The following is a 26,482-nucleotide window of genomic DNA, read 5'->3' on the forward strand; positions in this document are numbered from 1 at the left end:
GATTATATAGAAATTAGAAAAGAGACAAAACGTGATTGTCCAATTTTTCGATGTGTAATAATTAAATGGAATAAATATTTCTAATTTAATAATATTCAATATTGTTATAATATTAATTTGACATTAGCAGATATGTTACAATCATTTCATTTATTATCATTTAAAACATTTCGTATTCACTAGTAAACATGTGAACAAAGCATATATCTGCGACATGTTTAGAACAATTTTTCGATCGATTTACAATCTAGCTGATTTACAATATTGCCTGTTATTTACATCTCTTGTGCTACATGAAAACTCATTCGTTAAAATCGAACAGAGAAAACTTACAAAAAAACTCTTATTGTTTATAAAAATCACAAAACTTTAAAATATTTTATATATACGTTAATCGAACATATACAATTGTACAACGAACTGTGATTATACAAATAGTTTAGCAGAATACGAAAAAAAAACAATGCAATGATTGGTTACTTCTAAATGTAACGTGCTTTGTGTGGTCAGTAACATAATTCAGATTTGTGCGTATATTCCAGGCGTTCTCAAATAATACTGCCTATCCATATCAGGCAGCACCAGGTTCTCTGCTTTGCCAGAAACATGGCGTAAAGTGATTGTTGCACATGTGTCAGTGATTTGGTAAGATATGATAAACTCAGTTCGTTCTTTATAATTCAATGAGTAATATAAATGTTATATTATTCCGTGGTTTGAAATAGTACGATATTTAGATATTGTGTAGATATTGTGAGGAAATACATAAATTTAGTTCACAAAGTGACATCGTGAGTATTCGATCAGCCATTTCGTAAGACCTTCGAAATATCTATTAAAACTGATCGTTAAGTTAAAAATGTAGAATGCCGGTACTTTTGTATCGTTGTTGCGGTGACTGACCTGGCTATGACATATCAATTGCATGTTAGGTGAAATCATTTTTTATCGTGGATAAAGTGTAATTGAAAAGCTTGGTATAACATCTTTCTTAGCACAGGAGTACATTCCATTCTTCTGAGTCTTGTCTGTGATCATGTTTCATTTATCTCTATTCATTTGAAATTTTGACTAAATAAAGATCAAAAATGAGCTATACATGTTTAGAATATAGCTGTTTATTTCCTTTACATGAAGCTAGAAAAAAAATTATATTTATAATAACATCGGATTTTTTTCTCTTGTTGTTTCTACTTTAGTATTTTTTTCTTTATATTTATAATTATAATGTATATGAATAACTTGCACTTATTTTATGATAACATCAAGATTGTGTGGGAATGACTATGTGAATATAGCCATTATATATAAATATACACACATAATATATGAACATAAAATTTTTGCTTATATACAATTTTTGTATACATCTTTTCTTTATATGTTATAGGTAAATGATCATGTGTAAAATCTTTCTTTCTCTCTCTATATATATCATAATTATTATATATATATTATAATTAGTGTTTACAATTGTTGTTTTTTAAAAGAAGAAAAATCTATTGTTTTTTATTTAATACAATATATTTATTTGGATTTGATATAATCAGTTAACAAAATGCAATTTAATAAGATAAATAATAATATTTTTCCAGGTTGATTGATTTGGTGTATATTACTAGATTTCATATTGAAATACATATCATTATAGCTATATTATTGGTAACAAAATAACAGAATGTAAGTTTGAAAAGTTTTATTATTTATTATGCATGCTATATGTTTTGATAACATATTATCAGTTTTATAATAAAAAAAAAAGAAAAAAAAAGAAAAAACTATTAGTATATAAAATTATAATATATAAAACTATATATTTAATATATAATTGCTAATAGGAATACTTTTAGAAATATAACTTTTATCATTGAATTTTATTAAATTTTATGTAATGTGATTATATTTCTTAAAATATCAATTTATATTATTGTTATTATTGATTAATTACTTTGTATTAATTTTATAAGCCTTATATATTTTTGATGAAGAATATATTTTAAAATATACAAGAAAAAAATTTCTATCTTGTTACGAAGGAAAGAGAGGACAGTTGATGTTAGGGAAGAGCCATTTTCCAAGTCTTGGTTTAGACATTCTAAATATAACTGCAGGCTCTATAGGCTATCTCTACTGTGTCATGCTACATAGAGTGGTGTTCTCCTGCGTTACGTAGATTTTGAACATTTCCTATTTTCTTTATGGCTTGAAGCCAAATCTGACTCACTTAATATCAGCAATATGTGTATGATAATTGGTTAAATGAATTATATATTTTATTAAATATCAGTGCATTCTGATGCGTGAAGTGTTTTTTTTTACTATTTTAAAAGTAATTATAATTAATCTAGTTAGAAAAGATATTTTAAATATAGTGTATATTTGAAACAATAATTCTTGGTACGTTTTGTACAATGTTTACTGTGTAATATATATTACAGTTAGTATTGATTTATTAAATTTTTATCATAATTTATATATTTCTGGTTTTTTCTTTTTCTTGTTCTTTTCTTTTTTTTTTTAATAAATGAATTTCTTATGTTTATATTTATCTTATATTTGTATAATTAAGTTGTGGTATTCTCATTTTTATATTTGTTTATTTTATATTTTTCTTATATTTTTCATTTTATTACAGATCATGGTTCATAGGACGAATGAAATTAATAAAAAATGTTTGATTCCATATATCATCAAAGAGTCTAAGGATAAACAAGATATAAGCGGAAAGCTTGAGCTGCATGAGTCTATGCAAGTTAAAGATCTGTATAGTCTTATTGAAGCAAGACATCAATTACGTCCAGATACTTTTACAGTACATTTAAACACGGGACAAGGAAAGATGGTGAGTGATATTTCTTATAATATTTGTTATTAAAACTAGGTAGTATATATAATAATATTTTCATTATCTTGTAATTAGGTTAGTCTATCTGAAATGATAAATAAAACAATGCTAGAACTATCATCGCTTGATATGGACTTTGAACCTAACTCGGAATCAAATGAAACGATGAATACTCTTGTTGTCAATGTTCATAATAAGGTTATGAAATATTTAGCATGTGAGCCATCGATATGTGATCCTACACCTTCATATCAAGTATCTAGTTGGAATGAGAATAACATTAATTTGAAAGGTCCTATCAAACCTGAAACAAGTATGTAAAAGATAATATAAGAACTAATTATAGAAATAAAATAATGACATTGTATCATCATTAATACAAAGCGTAATGATTATAAGAAATATTGTAAACAATTATCTGTTGTGTTACATATATTTAAAGGTTATGTTGGTTTGGTCAATCAAGCAATGACATGTTATCTCAACAGTCTCCTACAAGCATTATATATGACACCAGAATTTCGTAATGCTCTTTACAACTGGGAATATATTGAAGGTTCAGAAAAAGATGAGACCAAGAGTATTCCATATCAATTACAGAAATTATTTCTTAACTTGCAGGTACGATAATAAATAGATTGATAAGAAAAAATAATTGAATATTATAAAATAAATAATAAGAATAATGTATTATTTGCCTATAAAAAATGATATTAATTTGTAAACAGACTTCTACAAAATCTGCAGTGGAGACTACATCTTTAACTAAAAGCTTTGGATGGAATTCTAATGAAGCTTGGCAACAACATGATATTCAAGAACTTTGCAGAGTTATGTTTGATGCTTTGGAACTAAAATTCAGAAATACAGAACAAGCTGATCTTATTAATAGATTGTATGAAGGTATTTTATTTTTCTAGTTTTGATACTGGAAAATAAAATAATAAAAGAAAATAGTACAAAAAAATGTTTAATAACAAGTTTTATTTTCATAGGAAAAATGAATGATTATGTGAAATGTTTAGAATGTGGAACAGAGAAGTCAAGAGAAGACACTTTCCTTGATATTCCTCTACCAGTTAGGCCATTTGGTAGCAATATAGCATACAACAGTGTGGTAATATATTTTTTTGCCATGATATATAATATTTCAACGTCGTTAACATTCCAAAACAATAGTTATATTCAAAACATTTAAACGGCAAATAACAAATGTTTATAGGAAGAAGCGATAAAAGCGTTTGTTCAATATGAAACATTAGAGGGAGCAAATCAGTATCATTGCGAAAAATGTAACAAAAAATGTAATGCACAGAAAGGATTAAAGTTCACTAAATTTCCATATCTTTTAACATTACATCTAAAACGATTTGATTATGACAATAATAGTTGTCATAGAATCAAACTTAATGATAAGTAAGTAGTTAAATAATTAGGTGTAATAATCTGTATATTCAGATTATTTTAATTTGTTGTTGTTGTTTTTTTTTTTTTTATAAAAAAACATTTATATGTATACACATATTACTATAATCATAATAATTATACACATTAATATCTTTCATTGTAGAGTCACATTTCCAGATACACTTTTCTTAAATTCCTTTATTTCATCTACAAATCAAGAATCACCTTCTGGAGAAGAAGATATTGGTGTAGGTGTTAAATGTGATGATAGTTCAACTACAGATAGTGGTACATTAGATGATGATTGTCCACCATGTGATAATAATCTCACAAATAGTAGTTCATTGACAAATCACGATCCAGACGATGATGAAGGTATGTTTGCTAATTATTATTAAAGTGTGTTTTGTAACTTAAAGATGTAATTGTTTTTAGAGACAATTTCAATTATGTAGATATATACATGATTATATAATTTTGTATATAATATTACTTGTTTATATTTTCTTCCTACTACAAAGAAAAAAATAAATAGTATATAAAACATTATTTTTATTTATATATCTAGGTATTGATATGAGTAACGGACCATCGACATCTAATTGTAACAAACATAATCATAAAAATGAGAAGCACCAAGGTAATTGCATAATAGAATCAGGTCCTTATGTATATGAATTATTTTCAATTATGATACATAGTGGAAGTGCCAGTGGTGGACACTATTATGCTTACATTAAAGATTTTAGGACACGAGAATGGTGGTGCTTTAATGATCAAAGTGTTACTCAGGTAAGAGATAGAAGAAATTAAATGAATAAATTAGAGATAAAAAATAAAGTACATAGAAGTTCGAAAAATAATAAAATGTGAAGAAGATTAATCATAAAAACGATGTATTATCTCTTTCAGATAACTCAGGATGATATTCAAAAAACATATGGTGGTGGTTCAACTAGAGCATATTATAGTGGAGCATATAGTAGTAGCACAAATGCATATATGCTTATGTATAGACAAATAGATCCAACTCGTAATGCTTTACCAATGCAGACAGAAGATTTTCCTCGGCATATCCAGGTACAACGTGTTTGAAAATATTGGTATTAATATTTATTACTATTTCTAATATATTATCAGTATATAAAGTTCTTGTTATTTTATATTTCAGGATTTGTTAAAAAAAATGAAAGAAAGTGAGGACAATGATAGAAAGAATAGGGAAAAACAGATAGCATGTCCAAAATTGAAAGTTTACTGTCATCATCCAATAACTGGCAATTTATGTCACACAAGATTAATTGTAATGCCAGAATATAAACTAGCTGAAGTAACAGAAGAAGCTTATAAAAAACTTGATCTTCGTGGAGTAGTTAAATTAAACCAATGCCGTTTAGTAGCGTATAAACACAGTGCAGATTTAATAGAATGTAGTTATGAAGGAAGAGATCAAGAAGAAATTTCTAGTATTTGGTATAATAAAAGTTATGTCGAGCTTCTCTTAGAAATATGTAAGGAGGATCAAATGTTCGAAATTTATCAACCTGGTGGTAAATACAAATCATATTAATTTCATATTTTATACAATACGATTAAGTATTGTATTATTTGATTTGATTTATATATTTGATGTTTTTTCAATTTTAGGTATTACAACTAAAGTATTTGTGATAGATATTCCCAAAGTAGAAGTTATAGATGGACCAATTAATGTACGAGGCTTGCTTACGCAAAGTGTCAAGGATTACAAGCAAACATTAGGAAACATCATTAATATGGATCCTAAGCAAATGAAACTAGTTTTACTAGTTTTACGAAAACGTAAAACAGATATTAAATTAATAGATAAAGATGATATTGACCTTCAAACAGCTGAATTTATTGATGCAAGTAACAAAGTATTTGTATCTACTATGCTTGATGTGGATAGTAATAAACCATTTTATGAAACAACGTTGTATAAACTCATATTAAGGTTTGAAAATATTATCTCACTGCAAGTACAGATACCTGACATAAGCAAAGGTAAAAGCAACAACATATTGTTTCTTATAATAGTTGAATACATTTTATAGGTTCTGTGTATTATTTTCATAGTAACAAAATATAAATGTTTTATGTATTCGAATCTTGTGGTATATTACATTTCTTTCTTTCTTTTTTTTTTTTTACAGAAATCCTTGAAGAGTTAGATGTACCTTTGACTGACAAATATGAAAATAGAGAAAATCGTTTCAGCAATGGACCATCTAAATTATCAGTTAATGATTTAAATCGTGATCTTGAAGTACAATATAACACGTTCCGGGATATTATTAAAAAATCGGTGAAAAATGATGATCTTCCTATACCAGATTTCCTATCAGGAGAACCGGAAGAGTGGAATACTTCTGAACAAAGTAATAGCGAAGATAGCAGTCTTAGTGATAGTGATAAAACTTTGGTAGGAGATACACAAGAAGATGATGATTTTCCTCCATCTTATCACCCACCTCCTTCGGATAATAGACGATTTGACATAGTAAATCAAATAGACATACAAACTTCTGATATTGATGATGAGTCTGAATATTACTTTAAGGCTACTTCATGTACAAACAACACTCGAAAATGTATGTATTTATTTTTTATTATAATATGTAGTAAATTTTTAATTATTAATTATTTTGTGTTTTAGTACTTAAGGTTTTAGTAGATAAAAGAATGCGATTAAGCACTTTGAAAAAAGATTTGCAGCCTTACGTAGGCGTGCCTGTAGAATATTTCAAAGTTTTCCGACAATCTGGTGATTCTGAATCTGAATGTACTTGTCTGACAGAACAGCTTTTTTCTTTTGATGATGGTGAACGACTTAATTTAAAACTAGGAAGAGCTCTGCGTAACGGAGAATATAAAATAAAGCTATTTCAATTACATATCGATTCAATTACGGAGGTTTGTAAATATCGATTATATTCTTATCATTGAAATTTACGTCTATAACAAATATATTTTTATAATATATTTTTTTAACAGCCCTACAAATTCTTATGCGAAACAATTCTTTCTAAAGATATGACATTTGGCCAAGCAAAGAAACAAATTTTAGCAGAAATAAAGAAGAAGTACAATATAGATATACCATATGAAAAATGTAGACTGAGAAAAAAATATTATAACACAGCTTCCAAGGTATTCTTAGATAAACAAAAATTTGATCAACAACTACTCACACAATTTGAAATGATTGTCCAAGAACTACCAGAGAAAGAAGTCGTTACAGATAACGACAATCAAGTAGTTTTGTTTGTTCGAAGATGGTCTCCTGCCAAAGTACAACTTGGTCAATTTCAAGAGGTTGTATTAGATGAAAAGTTGATAGAAGAATTGAGAAGAAAAGTAATAAAATAAACATAATTATTGAACATAAAATATGTAGTATAAAATTACAGATTATTAATGATAGAACTGCTTTTTTCCTTAGATATCTTCTATATCAAATATACCTGAAAAATACATAGATATAGCAAAGGGAAAAGGTACTTTTCCATGTGATATACCTGTATTAAAAGTCCAAACTGATCATCAATGGAATGAGCATATTACTGGTAACGAAAATGTATACGATGATTTTGAAGATGGTAGTGTCTTCCTATACAGGTAAAGATTTAGGATTTAAATATTTTTATATATTAATAAAATTGCATGTATATTTATAAATAAATAAAATTGCAACAATATGATTATAGGGATAGCCGAGAAGAGTTAAAAAAATTAAGTCCAGACGAAACGAAGGAAATTACTAATAAAGAAACTGCACGTTTCATACAACTTTCATCTTCAACAGGTTACAATCGACGTAGTGAGAAAGCGCTTAAAATATATTTGGATACTAAATGATCCTGTATTAATTGTACATCTACTGAATGGCAGTAGTTAAATGAATACAATAAGGAACATGAAACATTGAGGTGCAAATACTTGAACGTCAACAGTGATTATGTCACATTTTCAAGAAACTACCAAATGTTTTATGCTCCAGTAAGTTTTTAATATCTCGAAGCTTCCATCTTCTTAAATATAAATGTTTTCGAATATCTATCAGGTTTTTGGCACCTTTTGGATAATGCTGCCAATTAGTAAGAGATTTTGATTTTCAGTTGTCACTATTTTTTTTCTTTCTTTTTTTAATTCTGGAGTTTGTAGAAGTTATAAAAATTCCTGATTCTCTGCATTAATAAATTATTTTCTCATCCGGAAGGTATTACTAAGGATTCTAATCATTAATAAAATTCAATAATATTAAGATGCAATAAGACAAATCATCAGTATTTGACATAAATATATGGACTCAGATTGTCTATTGTATGTCTAATTATAACTCCGATTCATAATATATAAATGTTTTTCAACGTACAATATTCTTGTTTGGTAAAATCTCAGCTATATTCTACGATTCAATAACATCAGGATACTTGTATAGCTATCAAAACAAAACAAAAAAACAAAAAAAAACAAAAAAACAAAAAACAAAAAAAACTAACATACCCTACAAAAGTTAGAAACTATTTTCGGTGTCAAAGCACAAAATTGAATTACATTATAAAACTGCGTCTATTTAATGCAATTGTAATTAACCCTTTTAATACCATTTATGTGTGTGTAAGATTTATTGCATTATTAATTGTGTAATAGTGTTTCCTCTCTAGTTTGTTTAAATATTATTCTTAAGTTTTCATTTATGCCTGCCTGCATTAGATATGTAAAATAGTGTACACTACTAGTAAAATTTTTATCTAATTTTGTTATTTTCAGTTTATATAAATATAACTATATTTAAAGAGAAAAAATCATGAGACAATGATTTCTGGTATTTATATGTTTCTAACATTGATATATTTGATACGTATTTACATACAACTCAATAATAAGATGAAAAAAAAATACATGCTCCATAATAAAATAATACCTATTGTAAATAATAACTCTTAAAAATATTTTGTCCAATTGTGGAGCTAAACTGGTATACTTCGTGTTATTAAATTATGAAGATTATTAGAATTAGAAATCTAAAATATACAATTGAAGATAAAGAAGATTTCAAGAATGTGATAAGATATTTAATAATAACAAAACATAGCTCATATCAAGTGTATATGTCAATTTCTTCATTGCATTATAAGTATTGGAATTTATGTTGTTTCCTATGTTATAACAATTTTAACTATTTTGTATGATATTCTACTCAATTACTTACAATATATCATTATGGAAACATGCTTTTAGTACAGGGTTCTTTTGCATTTAACATTTAGCAGCAGTTTCACATTTGATAATTTGTGCGTTATTCCATTGTATACAACATGGTGCTAAAAGGGTTAAATGCAAAGTTGTTATTGTTCCCCTTAATTTTTAATTTCTTTTAATAGTTTCCTTTTCAGGTATCTATTGACTTTGTGCAAATATCATACCAAAAGAAAGAAGTTAATATTCATAAGATAATATATCAATCGAAAATGATTTCAAATCGAGTGATCACTGTTTACAAAAAGATAATTATTTTTAAATCAATCCCAGCTGTTATTTAGTACATAATAACATGCCCAATTTTTATTGTTATTCATATAGCTTTTATTTATTGTATGTTGTGTAAAAAACAAGTTTGATGTGTGTTAATAAATTACATGTATAATGATTACTTTGATTGTTATGGAACTAATATTTCATTGGCAGATAAAAAATGGAATTCACAAATAAATGAGAACATTAGGTACATGAGATTAGAATCTTTCCAGGATTATCTTAATTTTTCATAATCGGTATTATCTTTACATTAATAATTTAGAATTTTTTTGCACAACAAACAAAAACTATCAATAAAATGCACCAAGTGGAACAAATATTGTAATTAAATAAAAATGTAAACTATTATGGATATAAGGCTCCAATTGTAAAATTAATTGATTTTTATTACTGTCAGAAAATTGAATGATAGCTATAAACTATTGTCATTGAATGAGAAAAACTTTCTCAGTTTTGCTATGATTTAGTTCTCTGTACAGATGTATACAAGCCAATGTGTCAAATGATGCTGTAGATCAGAATAACAATTTGCATTTTTTGCATATAGTATAAAAACATTCAGTATAATACCTTCTTTATGACTCAGCATGCATACATGCATAATAAATAATTTGATTGCTTATTCTTAGTAATATAAATCATAGAAAATACAAGGAAGTGTGCACACGTACATGTATATATGTGCGTGCACATACAGTGTGTGAGTGTGAGAGAGTAAAATAGAATATTTTTATCCTTTTTGTGGATAAATTAATTCCGAGATTATAAAATATATTTCGTTTAACATATGTGTATACAGGTTGTCACCTGAACTTTCCAATCAGCAATGATGCAATGTTATGCCTTGTAATATATGTGACAATTATGAACCAAATTATATTTATAATTATGAACAAATGAAAGATTTGAAAATGGAATGGACTTTTTGGTCAGAAATAGATTGCTGTATGAGATTTCATCTATCATTATAGTGTGATGCTTTTCTTATTTTTGTGTTGCTGTGTTGACATCATTAATCACTGTTATTGTTTTCTTAAATACAAATAAATTTGTTCCTTGTATCTGAAATATGTAGATAAAAATAACAGATTATATAAGTTTTTATAAAGCGTTCAATATGGAAAATAGCTTTGTTTTCAGATAAGTCAAAGTACATTGTTTTATGAAGACGTATTTTTGCATGTTAATTTTTGTAACTTTTAAATCAATTATTATTAGAGAACAAATATGTGTATAGTATCCTGAATGCATAATGTATTTATAAGAGCAAAAAAATGGAAAATTTTGGAAGTATGAAGTATACGATCATATACCGATATTAACATTTTTTATAACCGAAGTCTTTATATATTAGTGCCAAACATTATTTTAATGCATGTGTCTTCCCTACGAGTAATGTGTAATTAATAGTTTATTTTATTCGTGAATATCGAAGAAACAATTAGGTATTTACTAATTATAGCGAATGACAGTTGGTAGCACTTGATCACAATTTACCGTGTCGTGTCTGCTAAAGAGTGTTGTCACAATTTAAATTGTGACAGTCGCAATCAATAATATTACATGCAAAATATGGTGTATTTGCATTTTCCGTCAAATTTAACTGAAGAAGAATTGATGCTGCAAGCTAAATATAATAAATTAAAAAGAAAGGTATATTCCAACTTCCATTAACGATGATTTGAATTGAGGTTATATTTACATTAGCAACGGTTACACATTTTTATATTTTTAAATATGTACAAAATATAGTTTTATTTACAGTGTTATTAATAAAGTATTGTCTTCAGCTAGTCACTAAATTATTGCAAAAACATTATGTTATATGATATTGTTATATTAATATAAAATCATTGATTTTGGGAAACTTTTTATATATAAAAACCATCTATTTTATTATTAATATTGACCTTTTGTTTCCAAGAAAAAAGCATTACAAGATTTGAAAGCTCCTAAACAAGAAGCAGAACGTGTGCCACAAGTACCAAAACGTCCGACAGAAGCGAGAGATGCTAGAGAAGTTGCTAAGAAATTGATAAAGTCAGGCGTTATTACAGCACCAAAGACACCTAAGAGACCAGAACAATCATTTAAAAGGCCTCGTGGACTGGAAAGAAAATTAAATAGTACAGAGAAAACAATAAGTTCTTATCAACCATTTTCAGCAGCTCAACTGGAAGAAGAAGAAAATGAAGCAGTAAGGCCAAGAGTGAAAGATTTATATGATAGTTTTGTTAGTGCTCAAGATTCAGAAGATAGAACTGTAGTAGATAAACAAGCACCACTTAAACAAGAATTGAAACCACGAGCTGGTAATACAATTTTTGTTTGTGGTTATAAAATATCTGAAGATTTCTTAAAGAAGCACTTTCAGACATTTGGCAATGTAATTAATATATCAATGGAGGCAGAAAAAAAGTGAGTATTAGAATTGTAATAATTTTTTTACTGGTATTTTTGAATATATTTTGTATTATAAAACTTCTTCATATTGATATCTTTTGTTCATATTAAACACATACACACGTGCGTGCGCGCGTATGCATGGAATAATATTATAATTTATTTTTTAAGTCGAGGATTCGTGACGTTCGACAAACCTGAGGCAGCTGAGAGAGCGATAAGTGAAATGGATGGCAGCATGGTTTCTTCTATTCAGTTAAAAGTTTCATTGGCGAGAAGACAACCAATAATAGAATCTATAAATGATGCTTCTTCTAGTTCAATGTGGACACCAATAGCAGCTAATTATTCCCAGAAAAGTGTACATAAAGATAGACGTGAGTTAAAAGTTTATGAGGAAGATCTTTTTCAGTAACGCGAAGTTTTGTAGTATAATTTTACCCTTGTACATATTCAAGTTTTTGTATATTTATTGTTAAGAATGTTAAGAATATTTGATTAGATAATCTTATATTTATGTTGTTATTAAATAGTATAAGACAAAAATGAAAAAGCAAAAATTGCTTTTTTGCAATATTTTGAAATTTAACATATATAATACTAAATATATTAGAAATTATTAATATTTTACGACAAAAAGAAGACATTCGAGTCTCAATATATTGTGAAATAATATTTGTTTTCAAAGAAAATGAAAAAACAAAAAAAATCGAAACGTTGTGTTGCACAATTTTTTTTATATTTCACATTTTTCTAAGGATAACTACAAGTATTGAAGAGATCTATAGATCTCTCTTATTGCGGTAAATTTTATAAATAAGGCATATTAATTTAGATTTAATAGCACATTTAATGTTGTCCTTTTGTAAGACTTTCATAATTGTATAAAGCTATCATTATCATTATGATAATTATTGTAGCTATCGTTGTTGTTTTCGTCATTATAACATCATTATTAATATATAAAATAAACTTACTTAAAGAATAGATCGAATCAAGATTGTTGTTCACATGCGTGCAAAATCGCATACGCATTAGTTTACCAAAAGAATTATTACCATTATGGTAATTTTGTTATTCGTCTTATTGCGGAGGATTGAAATAATCCCAATGATGGTAATGCATTATTGTTCGAGAATTACTGAAGTATACTATCAATAAGATTGCGATCACAAGTAATAAGGCACATAATGCCAATTCAAGTTCTCTAATCTTTTCCGTTGCTTCTTCAGCACCTACTCTAGAGATTAAATGCGATGCAAAATCTCTAATAAGTTTAGCTCCTGCGATTCGTATTGCTCGAAGAAGTTGTTTCGACGACTCGAGAATGCTTGGTTCGGGTTCTACCCGAGTGGACGGGGTTGTGGTTAAAGAAAAAAATTCCGCTGGAATCTGTGAAGTTGGAAAAGCGATAAAGTGTGCGGCACCGCTTGGCAAATTGGATGTAATTGGCGATTGTGAAATTTCTCTTGCGGCTTCCTGCCTATCAGATTTCTCTGCTTCGTCGGAATAAGAAATAACGGCACGCTGTGCTAGAGCTACGTTCGAAACGTTATAAGGTGTAGTAACGTCAGGTGTATCTGGAGTTACAGAAATAACTGGTGGCAATGATCGAACCGGGGAAGCCGTTTGACGTACCGGCCGAATTCGTTCCGTTGGCGAGGGCGATCGTGATCTAGATTCTCGGCTGATTTCGTTTGTTTCTTCTTTACTTTGAAATTGTTTATCTTGGAAATCACGTATGTCTATTTCTGGCCTACGCTCTGACATTATATCGAACTCTGCCATTAAACTCAACTTCGCATCAGAATGAGGCGCTTGATGAATCTCCGTTGATCGTTTCCCTTCGACAACTTCGAAGATTTCTGAACGTTTCATCGACATTGGGTCAACAGTTTCTAACGTATCATCTTGCATACTTTCAACGAATGATAATGTATGCGATGCGGATTCCACCTCTATATTTTCAATTTCCCTATCCTTAGTTTCTTCGGAACTTTTGTCATCATCTAACTTAGACTCTATTTTAACCGATTGATCTGTAACTGAATCCTTTTCTTCATAACTTTTGATTTTCTTTTGATCGTCTCTATCCGGAATCACGTCTACCTTAGTACTGTCTTTCACAGTAGATTCTGTATCATTTTCTCGATCGAGCAAGCGTCTCTCTTCTCGTGCCTGTTGAGAGCTTGCCACACTTTCCAAATGACTTCTAATAGCTATCAACTCTTTAATAATTGAAGGAGAGAAAGAGTCTTCCTTGGAATCATACAAATTTTTCAACTCGTTTGTGCATATTACTACAGAATCTATTTCGGAAGCGAGCAGTTTACTTGTTTCTAGTTGCGATACGTTGAGTCGATCGACTTTTAGGTCACCGACTTCAAGACTGCTTATTCTAAGAGTTTCATCCGTAAGTAAGGCGGAACGTATGATAGAATGTAGATGAGACTGATCCATTGCGGTTGTATCAGGAATCGTCGGTGGTGGTTCACCAGCGAATTGTGTTCGAGTTGGTGAATGTCTTTCTTGAAGTCTTTCCTCATAATCTACGAAAGGAGAAGGCCCTCTTGAAGATCTAGGCGTATCCATACGCTGATATTTCTCATCGTCGTTTTGCAAAAGTTCAGACGTCGATGTTGGGAAGAGATTAGGACTGGGTATTCGTTCGGTAGATACCATAACTTGTGAACCGGATCGCGACGGGGTGACGATTAATTTGGCTTGTGTAATTTCTTCTTCTATGATCATGTCATCCGGTAGAGGATCAGTTTGTGTAGCAGTTGTCGCTTCGTTAATAAGTTCCGATAGAGATTCATCGAAACGATCTTGACTGTGTTCTTTTCGTGCTCTAGGTGGTCTAGGAGGTGCTGGTAACGGTCGACCTTGGATCTTACTGAGGACTCGATCATCTCGTAATTCTTTACGATCTTCCGAATCTATCTCGATGTAAGGCATTGATTCTGCTTGTTGTTGTTCCAATAATCTTTCCTCCGTTGAGAAATCGTCTCTTATTTTCGTCGTCGAAGCAAGTGTACTGTAAGTACGTTGTGGTCGTTTCGGAGGACTTGGTCTTGGGGTTGTCGCAAATTTCTCACGAATCTTTCGTCTACGAGGCGGTGGTGGTCTTGGTGGTTTCTCACGTTTATCCACCAGTGCGTATCCCGACAAATCCCTCATAGAATCCATAGTTGTTTCGTCTGGTGGTATGTCCTCTTGAACATAGCCAATCTCTGGCAAAGATTCAGCCCCATGAGATGTACGATCTTCATCCTGAGCTAGAGATATCGTTCTCGATCGTGAACGTCTCTTTGGCGGGATAGGGATTGGTGTTTGAGCAAGTTGATCTTCTAGCAATATTTTATCCTCCTGTGTATCAAGGATTATGTCGTTCATCGCTCGAGATTGTACTGGTTCTGCCATTCGAGACGATGACAATAAATTCTCCTCCCATTTGTCACTACGACCATTGCATATCGTCGTGGGAAAGAGTTCGTTCGCTTCACTCTGAATTTTTGCTCCACGAGCTCGTTTTCGACGGGTAGGTACGACCGGGGGTGGACGCGGTACGTCGCCATTTTGAAAAATATTTCGCGAGATATCGGACTCGATCGGGGCTTGAGATTGACTGCGAAGAGACGATTTTGATTTCCTTCGTGCTGGCTTTACTATAACTATGTCGTCCAAAGGTTCATTCGTCGACTTTGTCAGCTCACGAGGATCACATTCAGCTTGGTAAACAACGCGATGTCTCGAGCTACTATCGGATCGTTCCTCGTAAAAGACATCATCAGAAATATCCTCACTGGCTCGTGCAACCATACGTTCTCTTTTTGCCCTAGCTGGTGGTATAACGACGTCGTAAGATTCAACGGAATCTTCTTTTCTTTTATATAACGATCTCCTTGCTGGTCTTTTTGGAGGCACAGTTGGCATGATGAAGTCATCAGCTAAAGCATTTACCGGTTGAAAATATTTGTCGAAATCAGCCATATTGTCCCGTGGGTAATATTCTTCGGAACCAGTATCCTCGACGATTCCACGACGACGACGATCGCACGAGCTGCCGCTCGATTGTTGTTGTTCTCTGTCCGAGTGAGCCGATGAGAGATCTCGGTCTTCTAATTCCTCCAATTCCTCTTCCAACTCTTCCTCCTCGTAGTCCTCTTCCTCTATTTCTTCTTCTGCTCTTTCCTTTTCTCGTTCTTCTTCCGAGGGTAGTGGAATTTGTTCAAACTGTCTTGGATCCACGGCTGAGAAAGAAGAGCCAACGTCAAAAGACGTTGGGTCTGCCAACGATCGCGAACGTCGTATCGGTTTGAAAATTTCTTCCTCTGCTACTACCTCTTCATCGGATGGCCTCCAATCCGACTCTATCAGCTGACCATTTTCGCTTCTTTTCTGCTTTTCATTGATCTCTCTTCCTTCTGAGATTTCAGCTGAATCCGGATCATAATCCATATATTGCATTTCTTCGTCCTCTTCCATAGTTTCACTTGCACCTTTTCTTTGAGATTTTTCCCAAGAAATACGAGCGGCTAATGTATCTTTCTCTTCCAATCTCACAGATAATCGAGGTTCTTCGAGCGAAGGATGACGCCATGGACGTGTTCTTTCGGCAGCACTGACATTTTCATCTTGATCAAATTCATCGAAAGTAGGATCACCGAATCGACGTGTCCAACTTGCTGTTGTCGAGGGATAAGTTTTGCGAGTCCGAGGGAATGTTGCACTTTCTTGAGATTGTGCTCGTGAATCCTTCGGCGAAGATGTTGCCGCGTAATCGTCCTCATGTCTTTTGGATTTCTTCTCGAATATACGTGGATACGTTGAAAAGTCGAAGATATTGCGACGCGAGCCGCCAATTGTCGAATCTGTAGAACGTTGTTCCCTTAATGTTGGTTTTCTCGTTCTCTTCAATGCGCTTGGCAAACTTATGTTCGGACGTTTCATATTGAATTTTGCTTTCTCTGGCAAATGAAATTTTGGTCTCTCTGGTAAACGAATCTTCGATCGGTCCGGCAAACTGAACTTTGGTCGTTCTGGTAGATTGAAACGTGGCCGTTCTGCAAATGATGTCCTTATCCTGTCCATCCTGCTAGGTCTCTTCTTTTCTGTTCTTGATTTGTCCGACTTTCCGCTACTCGTCGATCTCGTCTTTTCGGCTTTTTGTCGTTTTGTGAAGGAGAAATTTGGCCGTTGAATACCCCGTAATCGTGAGCTCAGTTTACCCGCTTGACTCTTCAACCGTTGCGGCAAAGTTTTTGCATCACGGCGTAGGGGCAACTCCTCCAACACCGATGAGTCCATCTGAAAAAATAGAATTTCTTTCTTTCATACGTAGGTATGGAAGCTTTTACGAAGAGAAATTTGCCGAATTTCGAATATCATTTTACACGTCACTTTAGACGTGAAAAATCACATAAACATTGTTGGATCGTATGCGAATGTTAAGTAGTCATGGGTTTGACATTTGAAGAACTTACGAAATAAATTATCGATCATTCCGTTATATTCGTATGCTTTTTACTAAATAAAAAATCTTATTTCTTGAAATGTCTTTATATAATCTCATTTATGTATAACAGAAACGACGTCTGATAGATTTGGCAGATTCCTCTGGTATCTGTCTGCATAACATCGATATATTCGTAATGATTATTCGAATGAACGAGAAAAGCCAAAAGACTTTTTTTCGTTCGATGAAGATCACCTTAACCAGATTGCATAATATTTCAGTTACGAGTTATTCATATTTGTCTAAATATAATCACGTTCGCAAGATGGTTGAAATAGAAAAAGAAGTTAAAGATGGGAAAATAGAAAATGGAAGAAATGTTAAGATCACCACCTGACTGGTGTTGACTTCGCCGTCGGTCCTAGACTCGGCGCCAGGAGTTGTCGGGGCGATGATTGGGGTAGGGGCAGAAGGGCTAGGACTGCTCAAGTATCGTTCCTCCAATCGGTCCTGAAGCTGTTGCGGACTGTCTTGTTCCTCGGATGTGTCACCCACAGTTTCACCAAGCTCTTGTCCTTCCATAGCGACATCTTCGATTCTACCGTCCAATGGTAAGATGACATCGCCGCCTAGGATCAGCCTTGGTGGCAAAAGACCTCTTTCGTCAATGCTGTCATCGCTGTCCGCAACGGGCACCACGTCCGTGTCGATGATTTGTACAACTGGTGCCGTTACCGGATGTGCCAATGGTGCCGCGATTGGTTCATATTCATGCTCACTATTAATAAGAAAATTCAATTACTTATTAGAAAGAACACAATAAAATAGTTTTATAAAATTGGTTTAAATTGGACGAACAAAGACGTGTTAGACGCAGCATGTGGTCAGTGAATCAGCATGTGAATTAAATCGAAATATAACATCGGATCAACCTTACCGATCACGTTGTCCATTTTTCTGTAGATCGGTATGAAATCGAATTGCCCTTCTCCTCATTGGCAACATTTATATATCTTTTGGTCGATCGTTCGATAAGAGAGTTGTCCTCGTGGGCACGCGTCTCGTAAGGCACGTCCCGCAAGGCGCCTCGCGATCTAGGCGCGATCTAGTCGCGATCTAGTCGCGCGCTACGAGTCTACGCGCGCGTAGACCGATGACTGGACTGTAGCGGAACCGGGAGCTGATCGTGGATTCTATCTATAGCCAGCTGGGCGAACCTTAAATAGCCGCGGGAATTCGCAACGCTCTCGAATGCCGTAACCTATACCAGCACACGGCACTAGGAAGAAACTCGCGAGTTGATCGCATTTATTGGTGGTAGTGGAGGTAGTGGGTAGTGATGGTGGTAGATATAGGGGATAGAACAGATACGAAAAATTGGCAATTTTTTTAATAGACTACTGACCTGCATGGGTGCCTAGAAGGTTCTTGCATCGCTGTCCTGGACGATGGTCTGGCAATGCGAGCTTGACGTTCCGGTAGTAACGAGTCACTTTGATAGTATTGACATCCACAACGAACCTCACGTCCGAGGCTGGATGTTGATGATGCCCGCGAGGTACGTCCTCGTTGTTGCTCTCCCTGCATCCCCACCTCCAGAGAGGCGTCGACGTCGACGCCGACGCCGAAAACCAATGAATCTACTCCAGTCTTTTCCTTCTCTCTCTCTTTCTCTCTCTCTCTCTCTCCTTTCACGTTGTCGAATCTCAACAAAGACGAAAGAGTCGCAATCTATTCGCGTAGAGACGCGACACTTCGTGTTTTTTCGTTCTTGCGATCCTAAACCTTTCCCCTCCTTTCTCCTCTCCTGCAGCCTCCCGCGAATTTCGAGGTCGCTTTTTCGAGGGCGTGCTCACGACATCACCGCCATCACCTTCACAACCATCACCACCTACCACCGCTACGATCTTCACCCTCTTCTCTGGAAGAGAGGAGAAAAGAGGAAAAGAGAGAGAAAGAGAGAGAGAGAAGAGAAAAACCAGTGCAAGAGCAGCAGCCCGCCGCAACGCCAACTCGATGACTCTCTGTACTCTCGAATATCTACTACACGGACGCAACCGAGAGACCAAAGCGGACATCGAATTATTTATAGAAACTTTCTATAACGTTTTAACGCAAGATCGTACTTTTAGATATAAGACAACGCTCACCTGTCTTTATATATGCATGCCACCTGATGATACGATTAAACGATTTCAATTTCTCGCTCCTACTCTCGACGTGAACCAATCAGCATTTTCATGGTGTACGTCGAGACTATCGTTTATAGGGTATTTCGTTTTTCCCGCGTAAGTTCAAACGTTCGACAAGTAGTAACGTGCTATTTAAGCGCGACATTGAGCCTCGCACAATTTTATCATTGCATAGTCTCTGTTGCGACTATTGAGAGTCTATTTGTTTGATTGACCTTTTTTGTATACTTTGAAATCTCAGCAATCTTTTACCATGGCAATTTAATGCATTGGCTTTTGTAATGAAGAGAATGTAATTGGAACAAACAAAGTTGTCATACCGAGAAGAGCTACTAGTTTCTATATAGAAACTAAAAATAGTAAGCCGTGACGGCTACCATCTGGGAATGGCATCGTTGTCGACTTCGATACTTGTTGTTGTTGTATCTTGTTGTCATTATGAGAAGTTACGCATATATTTTAATTATACAATAGGATTATTTTTGAAAGTGAAATATTATACCACTCAAAGGCTAAATTTTAAGGAATGATCATACGGAACGTTCATGTTTCGATTTAACGAATGGATGACTACCAACGGTACTCGATGAGAGTTAGTTCGATTCAATAAATGTATCTTCGTAGCTTATGCTCGCTCCACTTTTTGTATATAAATAACCGGAGTTGGAGACGCATTCGCAGATGTTTGGCTACTCGCGAGAATACGCGTGGGTGAAATATATTTTTTATTACAAAAGATCGAAGTTTTTCTTGTTATCTTGTAAGCCTTGATATGCGAGCAAGAAATATTAAAATTCTCGATACGTATATATTCATAGAGTCATAACGAACTCTTAAGATTTGACTCAGAGTTCAAGAATAATCTTTTATTTTTAATACGAAGACTAACGTAACTCTCGATCATTTGTTTTCGGTGTGTACTCGATAAGAGAAGAAAATAAACTTTTCACCGAGGGAATAAAAGAAGCTTTTTTCAAGGCGTAGTAATGTGGAGTACGTAATGCGTAATACACTATTACTGCCAAGACGCGGTTTAATGAGGTCTCAATGTAACGATTTTATTGTTGTAATTGTAATTACAGTAATCGTAATCGTAATCGTAATCGTAATCGTGTTGGTAAGATGACGGTAAGAACGACGTGTCGTCGGGCGGCGGGCAAGGAAAATGCCTGGGTCAGGCGAGTTCGTTGCCGTCCGGAAAATGTTCGCGGGCATCCAGGCAAGCAGCCAGCTCAAAAACCAGATGTCGGAGAGTACGATTCTCAAGAAATTCAGCGTCCGATAAAGGCGGATAACAGCGAGGTCTCTGTTGACGTCCTCTAAACGACCGATGGAGATGGAGGACCACGTCGCAGAAGACGTAACGTACCAGAAGTAGCCGCAGAAAATCGTCACCGAAGAACTGCAGCACGCCGGTCTCTGCGATTTGACAAGAATATAATAAAAATAACAAGTATCTAATGACAATAACAAAGTTGTAAGGATCGTTTGGTGATAAGTGTTGCTGGATTGAAGCCAAACAATAGTTTTAGTAGTCGCTCTAACGCGATCGTAAAACGCGATTAAAAAAGAAATGAAAAGAGAAGAAGCCGAAGATGAAAATACCATACCACATCGGGAGCGCGTTACGAGCTGGCTGGCCTCGATGAGGAATCGCTCGATGTAACGCTGGCAACGCTCCCAATGATGCACATCGAGGCTCCCGACGTTGCATATAAGGCAAAAGGCGGCAAGAGGGGCATGAAGAAAGAGGGTGAACAGGCTACCGCTGTGCCGTACGTCGCGCAAAGTTGACGGCGTGTCTTGGGGCGACATCAGGACCATCAGAGGCTGCCCGAAATAACGGGGTATCTGTTGGAACACAAAGCTGTTGTCCGAATCGACGACGACGAAGAGCGGCTTCCTGGTGAACGGGTAGAGGTCACCGGGATAAAGGCAGTGCGGCTCTTTACCACCCGTCGGCCTCTTTCCATGTTCGACTTCCCGCTTGCTGCACGTCGACACGCCACCTAGGTCGTACCCCACTGTAACAGATCGTAATTTTGATCAACATCGTGCCATTCCGCCTTCGCGCCTCGCCGATCGTTCAGCATCCTCGATAATACCTCTGTCCATTTCTTTCTTTTTTTTACAAATCTTTTCTTTATTTCTCTTTTCCTACAATATATTTTCATTTCTATACCTATCTTGCTATCATTTTTAAATGACGTATATTTAATCGGTGGTAAGTGGGAACGGTTGATCAAAGTAATTTTTTGTTTTCAATTAGATAAGATTTAAAATGTTAACTCTCACAAGCAGAAGCAGAAATGGAATACCAACGGATTCCCAATACTTCGATATCGATTGCTTCGTGCCTCGAATTCACTATTATGAATACGTGGGAATCTTCATCGCCGTATGACCCTGACACAAATACCTTATTCTACTTTCGTTCAGACTTTTTTCGCGTTCCAACTATAAGCACTCTGTTAAGCCGACCGCTTTTGCGCGAGCCAAAGTACGTATCCCGCAGACGATCGGACGGACGGACAGACGGACGGGCGGACTCGTCATTTTAATTTTTCACCGCGACGAGAGCTTTTCCTCCGACCAAAGTCAACACCTTTAGTGTTACCAGAATAAAGCATTTTATATTTGATATATTCGACAGCGTGTAGCATAAGTAAAAAAAGTAGAGGAAAGTAAACTACCTAAGGAGTATTTGGAATAGGTCTATTCCGCGAGCTCGGTTTGGTAAAAAGAAAAATATCGTGTATCTTTCGATGCGAGGTCACGACTTATTAGGAAACCATCTAAATGACCTGGATTTGTTATTTCGTTAATCCAGCAGACAGCACGATAAGAGGTCACGGTCGCACGTGCAGCATGCATCTCGCGAAGTAGGCAGAGTCCTTGAGATGTCTTCTTCCGATCTGTATGATACTTTCGCGAGAATATACGCTAATTAAAGGCGGAGTACTGTGGCGCTCGTCAGCGCGATCGAAAAACGACAGTATAATGAGTTCCCTCGCGTACTAGCCGAAGTACGAGGGTGTTTGGCAGGGATGTCGGAAAATTGGCTGCTTATTAAGAACACGGTCGCTACTTTTCCAAGTGTCGGCTACATTTAGAAAGCAACAGAAAGAGATAGAAAGATTTTAGTAAAGCGACAAAGCGATTTGGCTCGGTTTTATCATCTCTTGTCTCTCTCTCCCTCTCTCTCGCTCTCCCCCTCTCTTTCTTTCGCGATGAAAACTTGGCCATTTGGCGCCAACGTTTGTACATTCACGATATGCGAAGCCTTTGGATGAAAAAAGCGATAAATGAGTTTTCTAATCCGATCGACGCGTTCTAAGCGGACACGTGGTATCATGGTAGAGTAATAACGAGGAGGAACGATGACGCGCCGAACAAAGAAAAAAAATGTTCAGAAAGTATAAGAAGACTATGGACGAAGTAAAGACTCACTTTCTTCGGGGTGTTTGACGGTCGAGAAGCAGCCGTCGGCCGATAGATAGAGTAGTAACGCCCCGTTGGCGGGTAACTCCTTGAAACCACTTGCTAGGAACACCTGTACCTGACTATAGGTCGGCTTGTAAAGCAGGTACTTGTGTGGATTGTCGCGCCTTGGCGCGCCGTTTTCTGCACCGGGATATGGTCCCGGTCTAAAGGGCATCCTACCAGCCGGCGAAGCGTCATGAAGATGATTCGGATCGTCTCTTGGTTCTCTTTCGAGGGTCTGCAGCATCCTGAACATGTCCATCGATAATTCACTGAACTTCACCTGGTCGGCGCAGTTACCGACAATGAGGATCTCCTGTAAGGATAGGCACATGGGTGGCGAGCGTTCGACAGGTGGCGAGGTCTGTGGCCGAAGCCTATGACTCAGCACGACCGGATCCGAGTCCGAGTGTAGGATCACGGCGGACTCGGCTTTCACAAAGGCTTTTATTTCGTCGAGTACGAGATTCCACTCGAGCTGATCGTCCGGTTCATAGGTGCTCGTGTAATCGGCTATTTGGGCGTCCAGCTCTTGCACGAGTTCGCGTACCAGCTTCATCCGATTTAAAAGTAGACAGACGACGATGAAGCGAGCGTAATACCTTAGTTTTTTCACCATTAGATCGCTTCTGTCCTCTTTCGCGGCACGACTGTAATAAGCGCGACCTCTTATTGCCGCGTAAAACGAATAGGCCTCGTGCAGATAACTCGTTTCGCTGGTGCGCAAGTAATAGTGGTAATAGAGCTGACCGATCTTGCTCGCGATCTCGCCGATTTGCCATCTCTTTAGTCCGTACTTCGTGTCCAGTATCGTCCTGGAAAAAGAAAAAAGAAGACGTGTTCGCGTTCTCTTTTAATACTTTTATGCTTTGCTTTAACGTTGTCTTTTATCATTTCTATATTTATATATAATCTCTCTTGATCTCACGTATCCATTTTTTTTTAGTGATCGAAATATTTCGTAAATGATAAGCGAACTATTTCTATTTTAGACACGCGTCCCTTTTCTCTCTTTTTCTCTCTTTCTCTCTCTCTCTCTCTCTCTCTCTCCGTCTCTCTTTCTCTCTCTCTCTATCGATCGCGACACGATCTTCGCGAGTGCCTTCGATTGCCAGAATATAATGTTAGAAATATCAAAGGTTCCGATCGACCATGTACTCACGAAAATACATGCACCGGCACGCTTTAATACAACACGAAGCTGTGAGGAAAGGAATGGTCACACTGGACAAAAAATTAAAAAAAAAAAAGATGAAAAATAAAAAGAAAAACCTAAAAATGTTTCCGTAGGGGAAACAGCTGCCAATGTTGATCCACGAGTGTTTCTATTCACATGGCATTGTATCATCATTCTGTAAGATCTCCTGTTATCGTCACAGTCATAGATTTCAAAAAACTATGAACGAGAAATGTTTTTCTTGTTTTGTTACGAAAATCTTATGGCATTAGTCAAAATAGTTTCGCGATCTTTGATTGTTTCCTTAAACAACAAAATTAGAAAAGCATTGATGAAAGATCGATCACGTGGCAGCTTGTGTAGCTATATGAGTCGATATAGGATACACTTAAGACACTATTGGATTCATAATGAAAAGAAAGATTTTGGAGAGATACGTAAGCAACACGTTTTATTTCTAGGAAACACTCTACGCCAAAAGTTGCGTCTTGGGTATTGAAGCGATTAAAAAAACGACGGAAAGAAGGTAGAAAAAAGAAAGGAAGAAAGAGAGAAAGAAAAGGAAGAGAAGAAAAGTACCTCGTGGTGCAGAGATACGATCGATCGAGTGCAGAAAGTTAAGTGGATAATCGAATATGATCATAAGATACAGAGACTGTTGTCTGTATTCACCTGTGTTGTTGCTGGAATTTCCAGAGCTTCGTGTAGATGTCGAAGGTGCGCCCAAAGTAGCCTTGCCACTGCTTATGTCCGTACTGTGGCAAATCACGTAGCCCGTTGAATAGCTGCTTACTTTTCTCGAGCAGGTGACAGAACTCGAGGACGACTTTGCGCTCGTGTTCGTCCATACCAGCCATCATGACCATCTTTTCGGCGAGAGATCGCGGTCACTGGCTGGACAGCCCTTTTTCCACGGTCGCGGTGACCCGCGTGATGGCGCCTGCCGATTCCGCCACCCTTTTGCACGACGGCTACACGCTGCGACCAATCAATACTATGCCCACCCCGCATCAGAGGGCGCATCTGGCGAGCCACCACCACTGCCACCAGTGACATCGATGCCATCTATGACACCCCTAAAATTGTACTTAACTCTCGTCATACGACTCTACTGATAAAACGTTTTACAGATCCAACAGTCGGTTTTCTGTTTTGTTCCGTCGATTATTGATACAAAGCAGATATGTTAGTTGGATCCGCGATTGGTAGGCTGCTCGTAGATGGTACTGACTATCCTACGGTGATCGTATTATCTGTTAGAGCGCTTTTTCGAAGTCATTTCAAGGATTTTAAATATATTATTACCAATGTTCAACTTGCAGACTAGAGGAATATAATTACAAAATCTTAGATCGTTAAGAAGATATGAGACTGATAAAAAGAAAGAAAGGATGCATCTATCGCACAGTGTAGAAGTTAAATATACCCCTTGAATGCGGATGGTTGATTTTAATATGATATGAAGATACCTCCTTTAAGGGAGATTGCAACCTAAATGCGATAGCTTAAACTTTATCCAACGATTATTTTGTAACATTGGTTAAGCGACATTTAATGAAAGACAAGCGTTTCTTTCGGTGGTGTAATTAAAATTTCAGTCAGACGATGGCGATAGGGCGAGATAGGTACGTGAAGTGGTAATGGGGAGGGAGAGCGTCGATGGTAGGAGAACTCGTCGACACTTTCGTCGTCGAGGTTCGTTACGCTGCTCGCAGAAACGGTGGGAGTTTTGCCGCCCTGCTACCGCCGTCGGCGGAGATTAATTAACTAGATAACGGACGGTGGTTGCAAGAGAGAGAAAGAGAGAAAGAGAGAGAGAGAAAGGAGGATGGAGAATCTACGGACGAGGGATGTGGAAGAATCGAGAGAGTGTCGTTGCGAGGTCGTTGCGAGGGACTGGTAGGAGCATAGCATGGAGCATGGAACACCCTCGCGAGGACGAGCCATAGGGCTTT

The 26,482-nt window shown here is 35.3% G+C and overlaps 4 protein-coding genes across 6 annotated transcripts; 2 read left to right on the forward strand and 2 right to left on the reverse strand.

Moving 5' to 3' along the window:
• Nucleotides 1-298: 298 nt before the first annotated feature.
• LOC127062593 (ubiquitin carboxyl-terminal hydrolase 47) lies at nucleotides 299-11,467 on the forward strand. Of its 2 annotated transcripts, none has more exons than XM_050991097.1 (18): nucleotides 299-791; nucleotides 1,596-1,680; nucleotides 2,636-2,842; nucleotides 2,921-3,158; nucleotides 3,288-3,466; nucleotides 3,574-3,748; nucleotides 3,841-3,962; nucleotides 4,068-4,261; nucleotides 4,416-4,627; nucleotides 4,821-5,044; nucleotides 5,165-5,332; nucleotides 5,424-5,802; nucleotides 5,900-6,277; nucleotides 6,427-6,864; nucleotides 6,930-7,186; nucleotides 7,268-7,630; nucleotides 7,716-7,891; nucleotides 7,981-11,467. In XM_050991097.1, the coding sequence occupies exons 3-18, from the start codon at nucleotides 2,639-2,641 to the stop codon at nucleotides 8,129-8,131; spliced, it is 3,858 nt and encodes a 1,285-aa protein (XP_050847054.1). In that variant the 5' UTR covers nucleotides 299-791; nucleotides 1,596-1,680; nucleotides 2,636-2,638; the 3' UTR covers nucleotides 8,132-11,467. The 2 variants fall into 2 exon arrangements, with proteins under 2 accessions (XP_050847054.1, XP_050847053.1); XM_050991096.1 differs by having other exon boundaries at nucleotides 299-645.
• On the forward strand, nucleotides 11,320-13,204 carry LOC127062602 (negative elongation factor E). The gene is made up of 3 exons (XM_050991109.1): nucleotides 11,320-11,467; nucleotides 11,739-12,232; nucleotides 12,389-13,204. Exons 1-3 carry the CDS (start codon nucleotides 11,378-11,380, stop codon nucleotides 12,630-12,632), a joined length of 828 nt encoding a protein of 275 aa, XP_050847066.1. The 5' UTR covers nucleotides 11,320-11,377; the 3' UTR covers nucleotides 12,633-13,204.
• Nucleotides 13,042-19,714, reverse strand: LOC127062592 (uncharacterized). 2 transcript variants are annotated; one of them, XM_050991094.1, is made up of 3 exons: nucleotides 19,081-19,714; nucleotides 18,069-18,453; nucleotides 13,042-17,527 (listed from the first exon to the last, which is right to left on the reverse strand). In XM_050991094.1, the coding sequence occupies exons 1-3, from the start codon at nucleotides 19,260-19,262 to the stop codon at nucleotides 13,301-13,303; spliced, it is 4,794 nt and encodes a 1,597-aa protein (XP_050847051.1). In that variant the 5' UTR covers nucleotides 19,263-19,714; the 3' UTR covers nucleotides 13,042-13,300. The 2 variants fall into 2 exon arrangements, with proteins under 2 accessions (XP_050847051.1, XP_050847052.1); XM_050991095.1 differs by lacking the exon at nucleotides 19,081-19,714 and adding an exon at nucleotides 18,613-19,026.
• A 1,184-nt stretch (nucleotides 19,715-20,898) lies between these two features.
• Nucleotides 20,899-25,518, reverse strand: LOC127062598 (protein SCAI). The gene is made up of 4 exons (XM_050991104.1): nucleotides 25,200-25,518; nucleotides 23,318-24,165; nucleotides 21,478-21,891; nucleotides 20,899-21,286 (listed from the first exon to the last, which is right to left on the reverse strand). Exons 1-4 carry the CDS (start codon nucleotides 25,391-25,393, stop codon nucleotides 21,042-21,044), a joined length of 1,701 nt encoding a protein of 566 aa, XP_050847061.1. The 5' UTR covers nucleotides 25,394-25,518; the 3' UTR covers nucleotides 20,899-21,041.
• Between the last annotated feature and the right edge of the window lie 964 nt (nucleotides 25,519-26,482).

The sequence above is a fragment of the Vespula vulgaris genome, chromosome 3, assembly GCF_905475345.1.
Source record: "Vespula vulgaris chromosome 3, iyVesVulg1.1, whole genome shotgun sequence".
NCBI lineage: Eukaryota > Metazoa > Arthropoda > Insecta > Hymenoptera > Vespidae > Vespula > Vespula vulgaris.